Genomic DNA, 23,137 nt, shown 5'->3' with positions numbered 1-23,137 from the left:
ATCTGTCTACCACATGAGAGGTCCGCGGTTCAAACCCCAGGCCTCCTTGACCTGTGTGGAGCTGGCCCATGTGCAGTGCTGATGCGTGCAAGGAGTGCCCTGCGACGCGGGGGTGTCCCCCACAGGGGAGCCCCACGTGCAAGGAGTGTGCCCCGTAAGGAGAGCCGCCCAGCGCAAAAGAAAGTGCAGCCTGCCCAGGAATGGTGCCACACACATGGAGAACTGGCACAAGATGACTCAACAAAAAGAAACACAGATTCCCATGCCGCTGACAACAACACAAGTGGACAAAGAAGAAGATGCAGCAAAAAGACACAGAGAACAGACAACTGGGGTGAGGGGGAAAGGGAAGAGAAATAAGTAAGTAAATAAATAAATAAATCTTAAAAAAAAAAAAAGAAATAGTCATTATTTCCTATGACCATTCCTGCCCCCCAAAAAAAGGGGGTAATTTAAATCTAATCAAGCCTCTAGATATATCACTTTAAAGAAAATATGGGAGATAAAGAAAACTGTTAAATGACAATAAAATCTGGAATGTGGATAATTTTATAGTACAAATGAACTCGTTTCTTTACTAAACAAATGTGACCACCACCCCTCCCCACCAAACAAGAAAGAAGAGAGGGATGAGTAACTTTAGATTAAAAGAGATTCAAAAGACACATCAACCACATGCAATTTGTAGAACTTGTTTGTATGCAACCTCTACTGAAAACAGTAAATTCTGAAACAACTGAAGAAGCTCAGGTACCTCCTGGATTATTTTAAGAAGTTATTATTTATTTAATTAGGTGGGATAATAGTATTGTTTTTATGTTAAAAACAAGAGGCCTTCTCTCTTGGAGATATAGATTAAAGAGTTGAAATGATATGAAATAATCCAATGGAAGTATTTGGGGGAAATAGGTGGTATAAATGAACTAAGAGGATATGTTGATTGATAATTATTGAAATGTGATGATAAGTACATGAGTATGATGAATAAATTTCATGTGTCAACTTGGCTAAGTTATGGTGTCCAGTTGTTTGGTCAGGCAAGCAGTTGCCTGATTGTTACTGGGAGAATATTTTGTGGATTTAAATCATCTGTCAGTTGATTGCATCCATGGCTGATTACATCTATAATCAACAAGGGAGATTGTCTTCAGCAATGAAAGAAGTCTCATTGCATCAGATGAAGACCTTAAAGGGAGAACTGATGTTTTCAGTAAACAGAAAGAAGATTCTATCCCTACTTAGCCAGCCAGCTTCTCCTGGATAATTCATCTAAACCTTTATCAGAATTCCAAGCTTGCAGCCTGCTCAATGAAATTCAGACTTGCCAAACCCCACAGTTGTGTGAGCCAACTCCTATAATATAGCTCATAATATTTACATTGTGTATATATCCTGTCAGTTCTGTTTCCCTAGAGAGGCCTGATCAATACAATGAGAACGCTCTATACTCTCTGTACTTGAGATAAATCTGAAAATTACCAGAGTCACTGAAGAGCTTTAAGTGGAAGAATGACAAGATGAAATTGACATTTTAGGAGGTGCAGTCCTAGGGATAGAAAAATTAGATAGGGGCATAAAGGAAGGTCATGGTACATTGACCATGAGGTGCATCGGTGCTCAGAGATGTATTCACCAAATGCAATGAATGTCTCCTGATGATTGAGGAGGTTGTTGTTATGGGGGGGAGGAGTGGGAGGAGGGGGGTGAGGAGTATATGGGGACCTCAAGTTTTTTTAATGTAACATTAAAAAAATAAAGACAAAAAAAATTTTTTTTTTAATTAAAAAAAGGAAGGTCATGGTGATGAAGGACCAAACTATGAGAGTGTCACCAGGGGTGAAGGAGAAGGCCTGGATGCAGACATTATAAAGAGATAACCTATTGAGTGAGAGAGGTAAAGAACTAGGAATCTAGATGCTTCTCAGGCTTGGATGAATGTTTATAGTAGGGCCATTCATCAGGTGATGGAATTCAGAAGAAATTGAAGTTAGAGGTGAAGGGGAATGATAGCACCAAATTAAGACATGAGTACCTGTGAGTTTGAGGTGAGGTACTTGTGGAATTTCTAGAGCTTAGGAAAGAGGTCTGTACATGAGATATGGTTTCAGCAATTATCAACAGAAGCATAATTTCCATGGAAACATCTAGAGTGTAGGCACAAGAAAAACACTTTATGAGCTAGCACTTCCTATCAAATTACTAAATTATTCTTGGACTGTTTTAACATTTAAAAAGGAAAAGTGGCTTGATCAAGGAGAATGACAGAAGAGAACCAAATGGTAATATATATATATCCATGCTTTTCTATTTCCTCTCAATTTCCATTTTGAATGTATGTTAGATTTTCAGGGTTTAACTCCTGGGTTTTCTTGTTTTATTTTCTTTCCCTTTATATGGAAATTTTCAAGAGAATTCTAAGTCTTCAGCTCATGAGGACAAAATTTTTATATGGAATATCAGATTTTACTTTTTGTTTTTTACCCTGCATTTTATCCATTTTGTTCTCTTCCGTGTTTCCTAGTGGTATAATAAAAATTAAAGGAAAACACCAAAACTATCTAGATCCATGATCACAGCTCAGTTTCCTGTCTTCAAAAAATAGTTATGACAGGATTAAATTCTTGGGTTGACATGTATTCAGAAAGAACCATGGAGCTACTGACATAAAAAGGAATTTTGTTTCAGGAATTGATTTACACCTTGGAGCAGGGCAAAGAGAAAAACAACCAGCACTGTGGTATATGTTCTGTGAGAGCATCATGATTTGTTGTTGGTAGAATCATCAAGCCATCTGTTATGCTTTAACAGTATGGTGCAATAACATTTTGGTTTGAAGCACAGAATAATTTACCAAACCAAAATTAAAGTTTGTCCTCTATTAAGCCTCTTTAGGTCTTTTAAAAGATATTCATATCTCTAGCATTTATATTCAATTAATTTTAAAAAAAAGCACATACAAATCTCTTCCTTTTCTTGCTCTGGGTTCAGTCTCAAAATCTTGTGTTCAATGCCCAGTTCAAACTCTTCAGCCTCCCATTTAAAGCCTCCATAATTTAGCTTCACCCAAGACCAATTAAATCAAAATCTAAGAGGGTTGGATCCAGGAATCAGTAGTTTTTAAATCTCCCCAGGTAAGTTCGAGATGCAATTAAGGTTCAAACACACTATGGAAAACAATGTAAACGAGGAAAGAAAGGGGGAGTTGGCATTTGCGTTATTTATTGTGAGAAGTAAATGCCAGACGTTAGTTTTTACATGGCAGGTATGGTGGATGCGTATGTGCGTGTGTACGTTTGAGAGAGAGGGAGAGAGAGAAGGAGATTTTCATGACGTCCCCCTCCACCCTGCCTCACAGGTGAACGCTGTGCGGGTGCACGTCAACAGTTCCTCTGAGAACCTCGATTACCCAATCCTCGTGGTGGTTCGCCAGCAGAAAGCGGTGCTATCTTGGCAGGTTCCTCTACTCTTCCAAGGACTGTAAGTGGGCTTTTTTTAAGACAACTTTCCAACAGCGGTTTCCTTCAATGTCTGAGAACTTAATTGGTCTTTTCCCCAGTGAAAGCAGAAATCAGATGTTCTGCTTCAGGTTTCATGCATGCTAAGTGCAGTGACCGTGGGACATTCCCAGATCTGCTTAGCTCTGTTCAATCTCCTTCCTCTTTAAATTTCAGATATAATCACCCTGCCTAGATTTGCAGCATCTAGAAGAAATTTTCCATCTTTAAATTCTATCCAGAATGTTCCATAACTCTGGCAGGATAATGATTCATCCACCTAGGACAGAGCTAGATCCAGCAGTAAATGCCTATGGAGTGTGCACTCTTCATTCAATAGTCACTGAGCACCACTAAGTGATAGGTGCTGCGGACACAGCAGTAATAAATAAAGAAATAAATAATAAAAAATCCCTGACCTCTTGGAGCTTATATTTTCATGAGGAGAACTATGTAAAGCACAATAGCACTAAAAAGAAAAGAACCAGAAGATTTAGAGACATGGGCACATAGTTTATTGTTCACTAACTTTTAAAGGATGAGAAATTTGAGGATTGAAATACTGTGGTAGCCTTGACTTCTCTCTGAGGCTTTCTTTATACTCCATTTTAGCAAAAGTTTGAAAAGTGGAAAAATGGATTCAATTGGCTGTTTTATCTGGTACAATTTACCCTCAAAATTTGAGATATTTTTCTCACTGAATTAGAAGAATAATTTAATGAAATGTAGATGCTGCTTAGGTGAACTGCTCAGCACTAAACTGTTCTCATGTCCCTGGTATTATATTACGCAGCCCTGTGCCAACATCATTAGTTCTAAAATCTCTATCAGTAGATCAAGTCTGAAATTTAAAAAACACGACTCAGCAACAGATAAGGGGAAAAGTAAATGAGATGGGCTTTCCCCCTGCTTGTTCATTGAGTCTCTTTCATGTTGTTGCTGTTTTTCCCCCCATTGGCTCCTACAGATACCAGAGGAGCTACAACTACCAGGAAGTGAGCCGCACTTTATGTCCCTCAGAGGCAACCAATGCAACAGGACCTTTGCAACAGCTGATATTTGTTGATGTAGCATCCATGGCACCCCTGGGTTCCCAATACAAACTGCTGGTTACCAAGATCAAGCACTTCCAGCTCCAGTAAGCAAGACTCATTGTGGCCTTTCTCACTTTACTTATCTGCTCTTCCCATGCTTATGGATGCTCAATCCAGCTTTCAACTCTACAGATTAGAACTCTAGAAGAAAATTATTCACTTGGCCTTTTATTTAATACCTCCTGAACTCTCCTTCCCATAGCTGAGCAGTAGGACTCTAATCTATACAAGATTATACAATAATAAGGAGGTAATGGGGGGCTAATCAGAGAGCAAGAGCAGTTGACATCATGGGGTCAGCCTGACGGCTGTGCCCTATCTGTGATCCAGGCAAGAATCACTGACGATTGGGTACTTTTGTATTTCTAACTAATGCCACTCTCCTGAAGGAAAAAAAAATTTTTAAGGAAGACCTAAAGCTATTTTATCTATCCTTATTGCTCTACTTTTCTTCTTCCAGCTTAGGAATGGATGTAGGTAGAAAGTAATATCTGTCTTTGCCCTTTGGGCAAAAATTAATGACTATTTCTTCCTTCTTTTTGCCACCACCATCCTTTGAAACCAAATCCAATGGGATACACCATCTCGAATTGCTTATATTATAGGTGGAGTAAATCCAGTTGGGGGCTGAAATCTGTATGTACTCAAGTAAAACATATTTTCAAACCTAATCCAATTCTGTGGACGTGAACCCATTGTAAGTAGGACCTTCTGATGAGGTTACTTCAGGTAAGGTGTGGCCCACCTCAGTCAGAATGGGTCTTCATCCCATTACTGGAATCCTTTATAAGTGAATGAAGTTCAGATAGTGAGAGCGAAAGCCACAGGAAGCGAGGCTGAACATCAGCGGAACCTGGAAGAGAATGGAGAGAGGACCTGGAGACACTGCCATGTGCCTTGCCATCAGACAAGCTAAGGACCAAGGATCACAGCCAGCCAGCCCCAGAATGCCAGTTTTAGGGAAGAAAGCATCGCCTTGTTAACACCTTAATTAGCCTCAAAACTATGAACAAATAAATGCCCATTGTTTAACCCAACCCATTTCATAGTATTTGCTTAAACAGGGGCTGTCTCCAAAGGATCTGTTCTCTCCCAGAGGTCACTCTTGTAAATTATTATGTAAATCTGTTTGAAAATTTAAAGGGAAAGCCTGAGATTATTTCTTAATAACGCTAGAAACTCAGGAACTCCAGAAACTTATCTTCCCTCTAAGTTCCTCTAAGTTCAAGTCTTTGCAAAGAGTTCAACCTATTTCCTCCCCTGTGAACATTTTAAATAAATGTAAAATGAAAATATCACCAAATTGATTTATGTTAAAATTAAAATTTCTACTTATCAAAAGGCATCATTAAGAGAATAAAAAGACAAGCCATAGAGTAGGAAAATATATTTGCAAAACACACAACTGACAAAGAGCTCATTTGCAGGATATATAAAGAACTGCTACCAAGCAACAAGAAAAGACAGGAAAAGGCAGGCAAGCTCCTGGCTGCTGTCCTCATTTGCCACCCACCCTTCTGTGACTCTGACCTCCCAAAAGAATGCTGGAGGCTATGAGTCTGGACACTGCTTAGGATGGGGGCTAGCACCCAGGTAGGGTGCAAGTCTATGTATCTACAGGTCCAGTTTTAGCCTCACTAGAACAAAATGGATTAATTTTTAAGGCAAAAATGAGGAGATTTCAGGAGCAGAAACTGCACTTGAGAAAACAGTTCTGTGAGTTGGAACTCTCACTAGCACTTTGGAGCAGAGGAAGAAGAGTATCAGAAGGAGAATCGATTTTCATATTCACCCAATGAAAAAGCATATACCTCTTACCTACCTCAACAGGACTATGTCACTATCACAAGTGACAGTCCTCTACACTTTTCCAGGAACAGGGGGAAAAAAAGGAAGATGAACAAGACCTTATCCTAGTAAAAGAAAAGGAGAGAATGGAGTAGAAGCAATATGTGAAGAGTTAATAACTGAGAAATTTCCCAAACCTAACAAAAAAAATCTATCAAGTGACATATTCCAAAAGCACTAGAAACCCCCAAAAGGACAAAAACAAAGAAAACCACACTTGGGAACATCACTGTAAAACTGCTGAAAAATAATATACAGAAAAAAACTCTCCTAAGCAGCAGAGAAAACTGATGCATTACATTCAATAGGCAAATAAAATGAACGGGTAGCTCTGTAAATTTTTAATAGACGCCAAAGACAATAGAATAACATTTTTAAGAAACTAAAAGAAAATTTTCTATCAACTTAAAATTTTATACCCAGAAAATATGTTCCTCATAAGTGAAGGTAAAGGAAAGATGTTTTCAGATTAAAACAAACTGAGAGAATTCATCTTCAGAAGAGCCACACTAAAAGAAACAAAGGAAGTTTTCCTGCAAGAAGAAAATTAAGTCAGAAATATAGAAAGGAAACAAAGAACAACAGAAATAAACAACAACAGAAAGTAAAAACACATGTAAACATAAATTAATATTGATTGTATAGTTTTAAAATATATATTTAAAATGTATGACATTATTAACATAAAAGGCAGAAGGAGATATTAATAAATAGGTTAAAGTATTCTAAGGGAAGCTGACTTGGCCCAGTGGATAGGGTGTCCGTCTACCACATGGGAGGTCTGCTGTTCAAACCCTGGGCCTCCTTGACCCATGTGGAGCTGGCCCATACGCAGTGCTGATGCACGCAAGGAGTGCCGTGCCACGCAGGGGTGTCCCCCGTGTAGGGGAGCCCCACACACAAGGTGTGTGCCCCATAAGGTGAGCCGCCCAGAGCAAAAGTTCAGCCTGCCTAGGAATGGCCCCGCACACATGGAAAGCTAACGCAGCAAGATGACGCAACAACAAAGAGACACAGTGTATTTCCTTGCCGCTGACAACAACAAAAGTGGACAAGAACACACAGCAAATGGACACAGAGAACAGACAACTGTGGGGGGAGGGTGAGTGGGAGAGACATAAATAAAATAAATCTTTAAAAAAAAAGTATTCTAAGATCCTACAATTGTTTGGGAAATGGTTAAAGAACTAATTTATATTATATTAAATTATGTCAAGGAGTCATGTTGGAATCTGTAGGGTAGTCACTGAAAAAGTAGTAAAAGAATGTAAAACTAACAAGCCAATATAGGAGAAAATTGAATCTTTTTTTAAAAGATATTCCAAAATAAGACAAGAATGGGGAACTTAATCAGGTAAAATGAAAAACTTAATAAGATATATATATATACATATAGCTGCATATCAGTAATTATATCAAATATAGGTGGTCCCAAATATACCAAGTAAAACACTAATAATATCAGATGTAGTTAAAGGAGGGAAAAAAACAAAAAACTAAGCATATATTGCTTACAAGAACTCAACCCTAAATAAAAGAACATATAAATGTTGTAAATAAAAGAATAGTAAAAGAAACACCATACCGACACTAGCCAAAAGAAAGTCAGTGTAGCTATATTAATATTATACAAGAAGTCTTTAAGGCAGTTATCATTATGAGAAATAGAGAGATTCTTCATATTTATAAAAGTGTCACTCACCAAAAATGCATAAACTTTTTAAATTTTTATGCAATGTAACTTTAAAATATAAAAAGCAAAAATTGCTAAAGGAGAATTGGACAAGTCCAGAATCTGTGGAAATCATCTCTATAAGTGATAGAATAAGCAGACCAAAAATTTTAATATATATATTTTAGAAAAGGAATCAGAGAATATGGCCCACAGAATGGCCATCAGTTTTTGCAAATGAAGTTTTATTAGAACACAGTTACATTTATTCATTTTCATATTGTCTTTAGATGCTTTCATGCTACAGTGGCAAAGATGAGCAGTTAGGACTGCAACTATATAGTCTGCAGGCCTGAAGTATTCACCAATGGGCCTTTAAGGAAAAGTTTGCCAATCTCTCATATAAAAGATTGAAATAACATGATGAACAAAGTTGACTTAATTAATGTATAGAAAACTGCATCTCAAAATGACAAAATACTTGTCCTTTCAAGTGCACGTGAATATTTACCAAAATTGCTGAACTCTAATGCATGCCTCAATAAATTTCAAAGGACTGAAGTCACAGTATGTAGAAATCAACTACAAAAATGATAACTAGAAAAATGTTTAGAAATTAAGTAGTCTACTTCTAAATTACATACAGGTCAAAGAAGAAATCACAATGAAAATTAGAAAATAAAAAGATAACATCAAAAGTTTCAGGATGCAATAAAGTGGTGCTTAAAAGAAAATACATAATTTCAAATGCATATTAGAAAAGAAGAAGAAATTAGAGAGAGAACTGAAAATTATACCCAAAGAAAATAAAAGGAAAAAATAAAATAAGAGCCAAAAACAATCAAATAGAAACAAATTGACAATGAACAAAATCAACAAAACCACAAGTCAATTCTTTGAAAATATTAATATTAATTTTATACATTTTCTTAAATTAAAAAACCAGGAAAGCCCATTGGAAAAATAGACCAGAAATTGGGACACTTTGTGTAAGAAGATATCCAAATGGCCAAGAAGCACAACCTCATTACTATCAGAAAAGCAAATTAAAACCATAATGAGATCCCACTACAATTGCTAGAACTGCTAAAATTTGAAAAGGGGAAGCAGAGTTGGCCCAGTGGTTAGCGCATCCGCCTACCACATGGGAGGTCCTTGGTTCAAACTCCAGGCCTCCTTGACCCATGTGGAGCTGGCTCACGCACAGTGCTGATGCGCTCAAGGAGTGCCCTGCCACGCAGGGGTGTCCCCCGCGCAGGGGAGCCCCATGCACAAGGAGTGTGCCCCGTAAGGAGAGCCGCCCAGTGTGAAAGAAAGTGCAGCCTGCCCAGGAGTGGTGCTGCACACACAAAGAGCTGACACAACAAGATGACGCAACAAAAAGAAACACAGATTCCTGGGCCACTGACAACAGAAGCGGACAAAGAAGACGCAGCAGATAGATACAGAGAACAGACAACCGGGGTGGGGGGGGGGGGAGGGGAGAAAAATAAATAAATAAATTTTTTAAAAAAAAAAGAAAAAAGAAAATAAAATAAAATTTGAAAAGATTGACAATGTAATTCTACTCCTAGTTTTATACCCAATTCCTACCTATATGATTGTGGTATATTTGTCTAATGGAATCCTATGCAACAATAAAAATGAACAAACTACCACTACTCTTAACAACATGAGTAAATCTCACAAACACAATATTGAGCAAAAGAAGCCAGACAAAAAGAATAGATACTCTTTGATGCCATTTATATAAAGTAAACTATTCCATGTTGTTAGAAACCCAGATAATGGTATTTTTGGGGAGGAATAAGGGAGTACTTGGTATAATTATTTTGTTAAAATTTATATAGACATATGTTTATTAGTTGTCCACTTTTTACATGTTTGTTATATATTTCAATAAATGTAATTTTTTAAAAATTAGATAATTTAAAATAGTGTAAACTATTTTTGTACTTATTTTTCTGATCAGAATGTTCTCTTCTACTAGGAAACTTTCTTTAAATTTTCCAAAGCCATTTATAAAGAGGTCTTTAGCCAGTGGAGTTGCTAATAGGGGTTAAATATTTGTCTTGGTCTCTTCCACATCCCTTGACATAGTACTGTACCCATAGAGACAGACAGTTTAGGTGAATGAATGGTCAAAATGAAGAAGTAGCTGTAATTTTTTCCCCCAAATCCACCTATTAATTCTGATGTTGAAAAAGGTAAAGTTAGACTTTCAAAAGCAAAGATACTAAAAAGAAATGAAAAATTTTCCAGAAAAACATTCTCTGGTACACAAGATCTGCCAGGTTAATTAAATCAGAGTCTTTATGGGTGAGTTCTGGATATTATATAATTTTTAAATTTCCTCAGGATGATTCTAAAGGTCTAGAACCAGACTCAAGGACCACTGCTCTAAAACAATTTTTACATAATGATGCTTAAGTTGAATTGTTTAAATAATTTTTAAAAGTCTATTTATGCCATTAAAATACACGGGAATTGATAGGTATGCATTTGAGGGGGGTTGCAGCACATTACTTGAATAGAGTGCAGTTTGCCTCATCCTTACCATTAATAGTTGGACTGTGTGGCTTTGACTGGTCACTGCCACCTAGTGGCAGTGTACTTGAATTGTAGGGCCGCTTTTCTGTAAGGTTAATTAGACTCTTTGAAGAGCTGGATTCTGTAAAACTGAAGTCATAAGGGGGCAATTCTGTGTGAGTGTTAATGAATGATTTGTATGCTGGCAAAACTGCAAATCTGTTCCCTCACATTGTTTTTCATTTCCACTTCTTACAATGTGATTTGACCTTAGCTACTAGACATTCAGAGATTTCAAAATGCACGCAGTTGCTAGGACTTTTATGAGAACAGGATAAGCCTGAGGAGAGATAGTAGCTGAGATATTTGTTTCTCTTCCACCCTGGCAAGTTCTTGCTCTATGTTGTCCCACCCCAAACCTTGCTGGTGACCCAGAAATCCAGAGGATGATGCTAATGAGGAAGACTGAGGTTTATGGTGGGATCTGGGCCATAGGTTTTGATTTCAAAACAAAACAAAACAAAAAACTAAAGTGTCAATTCAAAATTCCTATCATTTCAGTTTCTGTTGTATGTTTTTGAGTGGCCAACTTCAATGTATATGGAACAAGCTCTGGGATTTTTCTTCTAGAATTGTACATTTTAAGAATGGAGGGAACTTTAGGAATCCTACCCACCCACCTCATTTTGACAGATGAACAAATGGACACCCAGAGAGGTAAAGTGACTTGTTCAATCTCACACAGCTAGGAAAGAGCAAAATCAAGGATAGATCCTATTCCTGATTCCCACTTCTGAGCTCTTCCCACCATAATACGTTATTTCTATTTTCTATTTAAAACTGTTCTGCCAGATTTTTCTGTTCACTGTATTAGTTTCCTAGGGCTTCCATAACAAATTATCATAAACCACGTGGCTTAAAACAATAGAAATTTATTATCTTGCCATTCATGAGTTCAGAAGTCCAAAATCAAGGTCATGGCAGGGTTGGCTCCTCCTGGATGCTCTGAGTGAAAAATTGTCCAATTCCTTTCTCCTGGCTTCTGGTAGTTGCCAGCAATCCTTGGCCTTCCTTGCCATGTAGACACGTCACTTCAATCTCTGCCTCCATCTTCACATGCCTTCTTCCCTGTCTTGGTTCCAAGGGAGGTGACCTTTTCCTGGTGTCTCAAAGGTCATCTAAAGGACAAGAGTCAGTGTCTCTGCACATGCTCAGGTTATATGATCTATGGTTAAACAAGCTCAGAAGAAAAGGGTACAGGAAAGAGAACATACCCACAAACCAGTTTTGGTCTGCCCATGGCTTTACCGAAGACAAAAGATCTTTTAAAAACAACAACAACAACAACATGATGAATAGACAATCAACAGGAGATGGGCCCTAGAGATAGAACCATGCTCCACCTGCTCTGAAATACCTCCCAAAGGCCTGCCCCACTGACTAAATGAAATTCTTCTCTAAGATTTAGTCCTTTTGGGGGTAGGCATTGCCTTCCAAGGCCTTTCTTTAAAATATAAAAACCACCCAAAGAAGAATATAATGAACTTATTTTCTCTCCAATTAATGATTTACTGTGAATTTTTTTTTTTTTTTTTTTTTGGATACTTCCCTTCTTCTGTGAAAGACAGCTTTGATCCAGGCACTGAGGAAAAGAGAGTTTTAGAAATACGCAGGGACCATAAATTTTCTAGGAGTATAGACTAAGCACATGTCAAACAGTTCAAAAGGCTGGAAAACACAAAGACAAATTCAGCTTCCTCTAGAGTTTTGCAAAGGGCTCTTTTGGGGCTTTAGCTCTTTCCTGCTCTTGCCTTACCTTTAGTTGTGCAGATCACTCATACAAGGTCACGGCCCTCTCGATGCCTCCATAACTAAAAAACTCACCTTCCCGATCTGGCCTTCATTTCTGGAAATAAGAACCTAAACTACTGCTGGGGTCCCTCACTAGCTTTGCCCCCTGGTGCAATCTTTTCTTCCACTCCTAATTTCCCTTTTATAAAAATTAAACCATTTTTATTAAAGATTACTTTAGAAAGAACATGTCGAGACATTTAAACAAGATGTTTATAATTGGAGGTGCTGTTTAGAAGTTAATAAACATTGAACACTTTCTGAAGGTAATGATCAACAATTTAGTCTGTTGGTAGACTAGGCTCAGAATTTAGCTCACAGCAACTGATGCAGTTTATATTAAGTCCACTTTCAGCAGAAATTGTTAGCCATGCTGAGGAATAGTTCTGCTGATGGGCAGTTGAAAACTTCTGGCGTTAAGTCACCTACAGAAACTGAAGTCAGGGTCACACCCAGTTGTGTGTGTGCACTAGAGATTCCATGGCCAGAATGTAGGAGTCACGGGGCTGTGCGCTGGCCTGTGCAGTGCCCTTTCAACCAGTTTCCAGGATAGGGAATGTCGTCTGCTGTTACCAGGGCAACCTGGAGCTTTTAATTCTCCTTTTTGTCAGGTCAGAGGAATGAAGAAGACTCTGATTTTCTTGGCTAGCAACAGACAGCATATTTCCAGGAGCAGCCAATTTTCTTTGGCCAGGAATTTGTTTTTATACCCCCCTACCATTTGAATTCTAGTTGTAATACTGAATGTATGGACATGGATATGAAATTCCTGTTGTTTTTTCTTGTATTTCATGATTTTTTTTTCACTAATACAACACATACACACTTTGAAAACTTTGTTTTCTTTAAGGCTATCATATTTAAGTTTCTCTTTCTCATGGTAACAGTACGTGCAAAGTACACAATGTGTCTGATGCCGATGAAACCACATATCTTCTGCTGCCTTCCCCAGAACTTCTAACAGAGGTGGGAAGGTTTATTTTATCAAAGGTCATTAACCAACAGAGCAAAGCTAATTGAGATGCACACACACAGCCCTCCAGTTTTAGAGGAAGAAGTGTAAAACTTGACACTTCTTAGTTTTAAACACAGGAAACCAATGCTTATTAAATAAATATAAGAAGACTAAAGACTGGTTTTTCTATGTTTGAGCTAGTTTGAGGGAGAGGTGGAAGGAAAGGAAACAGATGGAGTGAAGAGAGATGGGAGGGTGCAGATAAAGAAGGCAGGGAGAAGTGGTGCTTCTGAGGCAGAGAGGGGTCATGGGGAATGCAGAGGGAGGGAGAAGAACTATATACAGGGAAGGAGAGAAATAAAGCAGAGAAAACAACAGGAAACGGGGGTGAAAAGAAGGGGTAAATAGAGAGGCAGAGACAAAATCTAGGCAGCTTTAGAGATGAGTGTCAGAGGAAAACGTGAGGTTCACAGCATCTTATTTATCTTAACCACAGCAAGCTCCCAGTAGAGAGCACATTGGGCATTCAAAATCCCCACTTCAGTTGTTGAAAGAAATTACACCTATTACTCACTTGAACTATAAGCTTCAGAATATCATTCCCTGATATCTCCTTACTGCCATCTGTCATGAACTCCCTGACTCCTTCCTCTAAACCTGTTGTCATCTGTAACTCTCTGACGCTCTTCCTCCAGTCTATAAACTCTGTGCTCATGCATTAGATCCTATCCTTTCCAACTATCTCTTGGACTTTGCTTGTACAACGTCTCCTACAAATTTAATCTGCCTTTTCCCCCTTTAGCTTAAAGAAATATACTCTAGTGTCCCCCATCGTCAAAAACTATAACAAGCAAAACATTCCAGCAGAACTCCCCCGTGATCCCTGTATCTCAGTCACAAACCAGCTTCTTCACAGGATAGTCTCCTCATCTATCCCTCATTCTTCTCTCTACCCACTGTTAGCGGGATTCTTTGCCACGATCCCACGGGAATTGCCTTTGCTGAGGTGACATTAACCTCTTCATGGCTAAATCCAGTGATTTAACTTTCAACAAGGTTTACCGCTCTATGACATTTGATACTGACCACTCCCTCCTTCTTAAAGCCTCTTCTTTCTTGTGACATCTGCTCCTGCGTTTTCTCCTAACACTCTGGTTCTGCCTATTCAGCCTCTTTGACAGCTCCTGTTTCTCAGCCCATCCCTTAAATGAGGATGTAGCCCACAGTCCTGTTTTTGACCTTCTTGTTTTCCTTAGCCACATATATTCTCCTATATATTTGGTTGCTATAAAAACCAGAAAAAAGTCAGTAAATACAAGTCTCTGTGTCCAGCCCAGGGCTGTCTCCTGAGCTCCAGCCAGTGCTTAGTCGAGTCATTGTCTGCTGGGCTTCTGCCTTTGACTACCCTGCAAGCACCATAAATACCACATGATCAAAATAGGATGTACCATCACTTCCCTGGTTCTCACCTGTCTCTCTGTCAGTAAACCTCACCAGACTTTTGACATGGCTGAATGAATCATCTTAGATTCCTCCTATCACCTTCCACATCTGATTGATCACCAAGTCCTGTTGATTCTATTAGCAGAAAAGTAGCCTGATATATCTGGGCCACCCTGCCCACAGCCACCCAAAGCACCACCTTTACACAACATGAAACATTCAACAAGAAAAAAAAATCAAAAAGTAATTTAAATCTTTACTATAGTCTTCCCACAAGATATCATGTGGCAGTTTTAAAGTATCTTAGTTTCCTAGAAGTGCTATAACAAAATATCAGACACTTGGTGGCTTAGAATAACAGAAATTTATTTTCTCACAGTTCTGGAGACTAGGAGTCTGAAATCAAGGTGTTTACAGGGCAGGTTCCCTCTGAAACCTGTTGGTGAAAACGCTTTCATCCGTTTTCTGGCTTCTGATGTTTGCTAGCAGTCCTTGGTGTTCCTTGGCTTACAGCGTGTCCCTGTCCATCTGCCTCCTTTGTCACATGGTGTTCTCTCCTGTGTGTCCATGTGGCAGTTTGAAGCTTATGTGGACTCCAGAAAATCCTGTTCTTAAAGCTCATCCATTCCTGTGCACGTAAACTATTGTAGGTGGGACCTTTTGATGAAATTACTTCAGTTAAGGTCCTTTATTAGATTGTGTAACCAAGGGTGGTCTCAATCCTCTTACTGGGGTCCAGGTAGCAAATCAATTACAAGAGGTCCTTCAATAAGGAAAATCTGGCCTCTACCACATCTGGACAACTCTAGAGTTAACCAATTGGGCAATGCAAAGTCAAACCTCCCCACTTCGGCCCCACTTCTCACCTCCTAGTTCCGTAAAATCTCCCTTACCTCTCAGACTGGGAGACAGATTTGAACCTTGTCTCCTGTCTCCTTTCCAGTTAGCATCACAATAAAACCCTTTCTTTTCTCAAACTCCCAGTGTCATAGTATTGTCCTCTGTGTGCATCGGACAGCAAGTCCTTGCTCGTAAATAGGTACATCAAAATTATTTTGAAGTGTTGTTGACATTATCCAAAGGGACATCAAGCCTGCTTTCCTCTCTCTCTCAGCCCACTTTTGATGCTGAATCCCTGTGCTTACTTGTAAAATATTAAGAGTCTAAAGGCAAAACAAAAGTAAGAAAAGTAATAACTTATGTAGATATGACTTCATGGATATTTAAAGATATAAAAACAATCCCCTTCCCCAACTTGATCATTCTTGAGTGTGGAAATAACCAGATCCCCATGCAGTTTAATGGAACCAGAATACTCCCTTAACAAGGCATAAAGCTTTTCCTGCTTTTAGTTTAAGATGACTTTCTTTTAAATACATATTTTATTTTATTTTATTTTATTTTATTTTATTTTATTTTATTTTATTTTAGCCTACTAATTTAAGCTTTTCTCTCACTTTCCCCCCTTTCCCTTACTCATTTATATTTCTCAGGACAAATGCTGCCTTTCACTTCACTGCCAGCCCCTCTCAACCTCAGGTAAGTTAAGGGTTCCAGGAGTTATTATCATTCTATCTGTCGGTGTTACCCAAAGAAACCACAGTAACAGGAAGAGTCAGCTTGTGGTGTTTCCCTTGATCTTTCACAACTTTAAATATATTTGTATTTTTGGACTGTTTCTTATGCCCTGGAGTTTTGGACACAACATTTAATCTTTTCACTTTAACTGGTTTGAAATGGGAGGCATGGCAATTGGTAGATGTTTCTTGGTTCAAGGTTCATCCAGCAAATCATGAGCCTACTATGTACCAAATACGGTATTAGACTGTACTAAACGCTGAGATACAGGGGTGAAGAAGAGAGAGACACAACTTCTGCCCTCAGGAGTTTATAGTAGGAATAGAGACAGAGAATGGGAGGTCAACATTAAACAGGAAATAATTAATTGACCTGGAAAGTAGAATAAAAATTAGACAGATTTTAATTGCTGCAATTAAATTATGGCTGGAATAAATGAGTTTCTCCTGTTGTAAAGAAAGAACAGACAGACTGACAAAACATTTTTTGAAAAATTAGATGTTTTTTGTGTTCTCCGTTACGCCATAATCATAGACAGAACATGCATGAAAATATTGATTAATTAAGGCTGATTTTCTGATATTTCTAGCTATCTTCCTTTTTCTTTCATAGTTTCTGAAATAAAGAGTAAAGTCCACTAAATAACAAGCTTAAAACAGATTTAATTAATGTCCTGAAATTTATCATGTATCTTCTGCAGTCTTTAATACAGCCCTGATCATAAAAGGCCACTTATTTTTGCTTATGAAAATACTAAAACTGAGGTTAGTATATTATATGGACACTATTGTAAATCTATCACAATCACTGGTATGCTGGTAAATATATGACAACTGGTTGCCAAAGAGAAAGCCCTGATTTGTAGCATTTGCCCACTTCTGCAGTGTAAATACCTCCACCGTGGCCAATTTTGAGCTCCCAACACGATGTCATTGAACACAGAATTGGGAAAAGGTGTACAGTTCTCCCAAGCATTTCTCTGAAAGGGTTAACCATCCCCTCTCAGAGAAAGCCTCTGTGGTACATATATGCTGCCACCCAGTGGCAGGAGTGTCCCACAGGCCCATGATCCCTTGCCCTAAGCGTTTATTGACCCCTTCAATAAAGAAATAGTAGTTATTAGGTTTAATGGGAGATACCTAGAAGAGGAGGGGAAAAAAACTTGTACCCCAAATATAGGAAGAGTCTCAGAGTCCTCTACAGAATTATAATAAATATAATATAGAATGTGGTATGAACTCTAGTAGATGCTTATAGGCTGAAAATCAGTGACAAAGATATAGTCTGGCTTCTTTTTATTTTAGAAAGATATGTAAATGTTAAAACCTAAATTATTTGTATCATAAACCCCAAACTAGTATAAAATATATGTTAAGACGAACCAGTAAAAAAAACAGAAATTTTTTGATATCTATTAAAGTCTTACTTTACTCCTAACAGTTCCTATTTTGGCCTCTATTGTATCCTCTTCAATTTCAGGAAAAGATTTTCTGTTCCTATAAACTCATCCGAATTATTGCACATTCTCAGATAACCCGTGTCATCACTGTCTGCCTCTGTTTCCATAGCTGGAAACAGATTGCAGAAACTGGGCAGGGAATCAAGACCCAGAAGGGAATTTTTAGCCTAAATTCCACCTCCATCTATTGCGTTGGGTGCCTGTCATTTGCTTCTTTCTGGTAAAATTAGATTATCAGGACAGGACTCAAAGACAGTTATTACTTGGGATTTATGGTAACTTAGAGATAAATGAAGTTGATACTTTGGCATGTAGATAGGAATTGCATGCAGAAAACCAACTACTATAATAAATAGGATTACATTATGATTCTCATTTTTGCTCACGGTAATCATAGCCATGCTCCTGAGTTACAAAGTATGGAACCAAGAACAGCTCTTGAGAATTCTAAAGAACTCACCTTGGGAAGCACTTGTATTCTCTATATTTCAATCAAGCTTCAAAATGAAAGCTCAAAATGAAATGGGTTCTTGGGGGTGTTGCCATCTGTTACAAAGCATGAACAGACTTCTCAACCGCAGCGTTAAGAACACTCAATCTTGAGATTGGTTTTCTCCCTATCAGAAAGCTTTTGGTTATTGAAAATTATTCTAATTTTATTGCTGTGGTACTCAAAATCAGGTTAGTAAAGAGGATGTTGAAATGCAAAATTGAGCTGTAAAATATTTTGCCTGTCTTTTAAAGCCCTGCATTTATTAGAGTCCTAGAATATGGGGCTTGTTTGGGTTACCATCCTCAGAATGTTAATCATGTATTTCATGTCAAGCTTTTCAATCAGTTACCCTATTTCTACTTATTGGACAGAAGTCCCTTTTCTTCATAATTAGCAACATGTTTAAAATGTAAAGTTAATAAATTATTCCAGTGGATTCATAATCTAAATAGGTACATAGTATAACATCTTCTATTAGAAAGGTTTCCTGACTCTGGTCATAGCTAAGAAATATTTTAAAGCAATCTCAGCCTGCCCAAAATTGCGAATATATTTCAGGGGCCTAGATGTAGGGCTTGGTCTTTGAATCTAAATATCTTCTTCCTGGGAAGCGGACTTGGCCCAATGGACAGGGCATCCACCTACCACATGGGAGGTCCACAGTTCAAACCCCGGGCCTCCTTGACCTGTGTGGAGCTGGCCCACGTGCAGTGCTGATGCGCACAAGGAGTGTCAAGCCATGCAGGGCTGTCCCCTCCGGGGGGGAGCCCCATGCACAAGGAATGCACCCCGTAAGGAGAGCCACCCAACACGAAAGAAAGTGCAGCCTGCCCAGGAATGGCGCCGCACACATGGAGAGCTGACACAGCAAGATGATGCAACAAAAAGAAACACAGACTCCCAGTGCCACTGATAAGGATAGAAGCAGTCACAGAAGAACACAAAGTGAATGGGCACAGAGAGCAGACAACTGGGGGGGGCGGAGAGAAATAAATAAAAAATAAATCTTTAAAAAAATAAAAAATAAATATCTTCTTCCTGTCGTCCAACCAGGAAATAGATTCTTTAGAAAAAGATCTAGGGAAGGGTGGGTCCAGTGCAAAGTCCAGCCTCTGAGAAGACTATTAATAAAAATCTTGAAGAACAGGTGTATCTACTTTACAAGGTGGAGCTTTATATTTCAAAATGACCACACAGAAGTAAACCCAGGCTCAAGTTACATCTGATATATCCCTAATTCAAAGGGTGGGGGTGGCTGGGAGGTCTTCTTAAGTATGAACTGGCAAAATTTAATTGCGAAAGAAATGAAATCACAACACTGTCATGAAATGGTGACTTTGTCTTATTCCTGGCTGTATTCCTAATACCTGGCCCAGAGCCCAGCAGAGAGCAGTTGCTTGATGAGATGAGTGACTCATGGAATTAATGGAGATTTACTGAGATTTAACTCTGAACTTTGTGTCTAATATTAGAGGAACCTATCTTATTCATGTGAAAATAGTTTGAGGTCACGATGAAAACTTTTGTTAATATTAATAAGTCATCTCTTTCTTTTTCTTATTCTCAGTTTTTTCTATACAAATTTCCCAAAGATGTGGATTCAGTTATCATTAAAGTGGTGTCTGAAATGACTTATCCATGTTCTGTTGTCTCGGTCCAGAATATCATGGTGAGTCCCGATAACTTGTCAGCCTTCCAATATGGAGCACTGTATTGTCTCAGTAAATAAATTAAGGAGAGGAATGGGGACCATGTCATCCTCTTACTATGTACTTTCCCCATAACTGCTAAATAATACCAACTGTATCTTGCACATACAAGTGGGCAGTCCATATTTGCAGACATTGATTTGGGGAAATAGAGAATAGTTGATAAAGAATAGGAGGGAGGGAGGGAAAGGAAGGATCATGACAAATAACATGGAAGGCCAAGGAAGGGATAAAAAGGAAGGATTGTGACAAATAACAAGACCAAGTTATAGGCTATACAAGAGAAATAAAAAAGAAAGTTATCTTTTGTTCTATTTTTAAAAATTTCATTGAAACATTAGTCTATTTCTGTCTCATAAGGTGTCAGTAAAGGATGGGTAAAGTGAATACACTTTAATACAATCTTTTCATAGTTATCTTTGATAGAAAGTGACCTTGAACTTGGAGGGCAAGACACCAAGTTTTAAGGGGACTATTTCATGACTGCTCTGGGGGAAAACTTTTCATGACTTCTGGCTTAGTAAGGAACTCCCCACCCCATAAGGAAGGCCCTGACAATGCCTAGTGCGGAATGACATTATTTGACATTAGTAATCCTTTCCTTCTTATCCCCCGTGGACATTATAGTGCCCAGTGTACGATCTTGACCACAATGTGGAATTTAACGGTGTCTACCAGTCCATGACCAAGAAAGCTGCCATCACGCTACAGGTGAGAGACATCATTGATATGGTCACAACTACTGTCCATGACAATGCATGATTTATAGTCAGATTACCACTGGAGCAGCATCCAGAAGGGATGGCCATCTACCATAGGCCTTGTATCTCTCTCCTTTATGATTGGTCTAAAAACCAGGATTGCTAAGCCTGAAATCAAAGTCCGAGTGATAGGGGACAAAGCTCCTCTGCCAGGCATTCCATTCCCCTTGGGGAATCTTGGGAAACCATGGTGGAGTAAGTCATCTAACTGACAGATTGCTTGGAAAGGTGTGGCCCCAGGGCTACCAGAAGATTCCAATCTACTCATTGGGAGGTGCCAGTTGTGGGGTGAAGTTTGTCTAAACCATTTAGGATAATTAAACATATTCTAATAAATTGTGTCAGTAACAGTAACCACAAGGGACTTCAGAATTGACAGAATGCGGGAAGCAGATGTGGCTCAAGTGATAAGGCCTCCGCCTACGATATGGGAGGACCCAGGTTCAATCCCTGGAGCCACCAGGTGAAGAAGAAGAAGAGAAAGCATGTGTGCATGGTGAGCCAGTGGCCATGTGGTGAGCCAGTGCCTGCACGATGAGCCAAGTGCCCCTGTGAGTACCCACGTGGTGAGCCAGTGCCTGTGCAGTAAGCCAGTGCCCATGCAAATGAGTCATGCAGCAAGATGATGATGCAACAAAAAAGAAACGAAGGGGAGAGTCAAAGTGAAGTGCAGCAGAGACCAGGAACTGAGGTGGCACAATTGACAGGGAACCTCTCTTCACATCACAGGTTCCCAGGATCAGATCCCTCTGAATACTAGAGGAAAAAAATGAGAAGAGGGGACAAAAAAGAGAAATAGATACAGAAGATCTCACAGTGAATAGACACAGGCAGCAAAAACAGCAGGGCAGGGGAGGGAGAAGGGAAAAAATAAATCTCTAAAAAAAAAAGAATTGACAGAATGGGAAGCAGATGTGGTTAAAGCGATTGAGCTCCCGCTTACCACATGGGAGGTCTCTGGTTAGGTTTCCAGCGCCTCCTAGAGAAGACATTGAGCTGATGCAACGGGCAGGTGTGGCAAACTGATACAACAAAAGACACAAGAAGAAGAAAAAACATAATGAGAGATACAACAAAGCAGGAAGCGGAAGTTCCCAGTGCCTCCTAAAGAGGATGGGCAAGACAGTGAACTGACATGTCAGGAGGCAGACACAGCAAGCTGACACAACAAGATGACAAAACAAGAGACACGAGAAGAAAAAAGACAATGAGAGACATAACAAAGCAGGAAATGGAGGTGGTTCAAGTGATTAGGTGCCTGCCTCTCAAATCAGAGGTCCTGGATTCGATTCCCAGTGCCTCCTAAAAGAAACAAGGATGCCGAATAGACACAACAAGTGCAAACAATGAGGGGGTGGGGAGAAATAAATAAATTAAATAAATCTTTAAAAAAAAGAAGAATTGACAGAGTAGACAGGTTCCCAGGCGTGTGGACCACATTTTGTATGCAGCAGTTTGCCCTTTTGGTATTTATAAATAAATTATTGTTTCAGTGGTAATTTTATAACAAAAATATACACACATCATGTCAGCATATTTTAAAAGAGATTCTATCTCTACCTTGGGGGTGATTACTTAAGTCTGAGGTACATGAGACTTGACCTGTTCTTTCTGGTAAGAAGATAGTGTTTATTGACTAGCCAGCAAAGAATGAAGAGAAGTACTTTCTAAGGTGTTAGGGGCAGGGGTAAACTTTACTTTTCTTCTGTTTCCTCTTTCTTTCTGCCCTCCCCCCATGGAATTTCTCTCTTATTTTCACTCTTTCTTGCCCGCCTCTCATAAAGTTGTTATGTCTTATGCAGAAGAAGGACTTTCCTGGCGAGCAGTTCTTTGTAGTGTTTGTGATAAAACCTGAAGATTATGCCTGTGGAGGATCTTTCTTCATTCAGGGTAAGAAATGGTGGGGAATACTCTGCTACATGGAAAATCTTATGGAAGGGAATGGAAAGAAAGCCAAAGGTTCACACTGGCCCCTTACAGCCATCTCCATTTCTCCCTAAATGAGAACCCTTGAGCAGACATTTGGCAAGGCAGTCTGAGAAAAAATAAAAGGAAGGAAACAAAAGATCTAAAGGTATTATTGATATTACAAATTATCATTTGTATATTGCATCTTTTCAAAGTCTTGTACTCCCTCACACCACATAAGGATTTTCACTCAGTTGGCCTTTTATTCAACAAGTTTTTGCTACTATGAAGTAATGATCTTATGCAGTGGATCAAGAAACCAGGTCCTTTTCCTAAGATTAGT

The 23,137-nt window shown here is 38.9% G+C and overlaps 1 protein-coding gene across 11 annotated transcripts in view; it reads left to right on the top strand.

The window, feature by feature from the left end:
- The window catches only part of SIDT1 (SID1 transmembrane family member 1), a 134,218-nt gene that overhangs the window by 63,658 nt on the left and 47,423 nt on the right, over positions 1–23,137 (top strand). For all 11 annotated transcript variants that reach the window (XR_011648681.1, XR_011648680.1, XR_011648678.1 and 8 more), the window contains 6 exons: positions 3,356–3,477; positions 4,462–4,632; positions 16,380–16,425; positions 19,984–20,085; positions 20,753–20,836; positions 22,689–22,776. Coding sequence is in view for 7 of the 11 variants with exons in the window: in XM_071214820.1 (XP_071070921.1) it covers positions 3,356–3,477; positions 4,462–4,632; positions 16,380–16,425; positions 19,984–20,085; positions 20,753–20,836; positions 22,689–22,776 (613 nt within the window). In the remaining 4 variants the exon portion in view is untranslated. The remainder of the gene's footprint in view (positions 1–3,355; positions 3,478–4,461; positions 4,633–16,379; positions 16,426–19,983; positions 20,086–20,752; positions 20,837–22,688; positions 22,777–23,137) is intronic.

The sequence above is a fragment of the Dasypus novemcinctus genome, chromosome 4 (assembly GCF_030445035.2).
Source record: "Dasypus novemcinctus isolate mDasNov1 chromosome 4, mDasNov1.1.hap2, whole genome shotgun sequence".
NCBI classification, from domain to species: domain Eukaryota; kingdom Metazoa; phylum Chordata; class Mammalia; order Cingulata; family Dasypodidae; genus Dasypus; species Dasypus novemcinctus.
The sequence above is the reverse complement of the archived record's forward strand: the minus strand, read 5'-3'. Positions and strand labels throughout refer to the sequence as shown.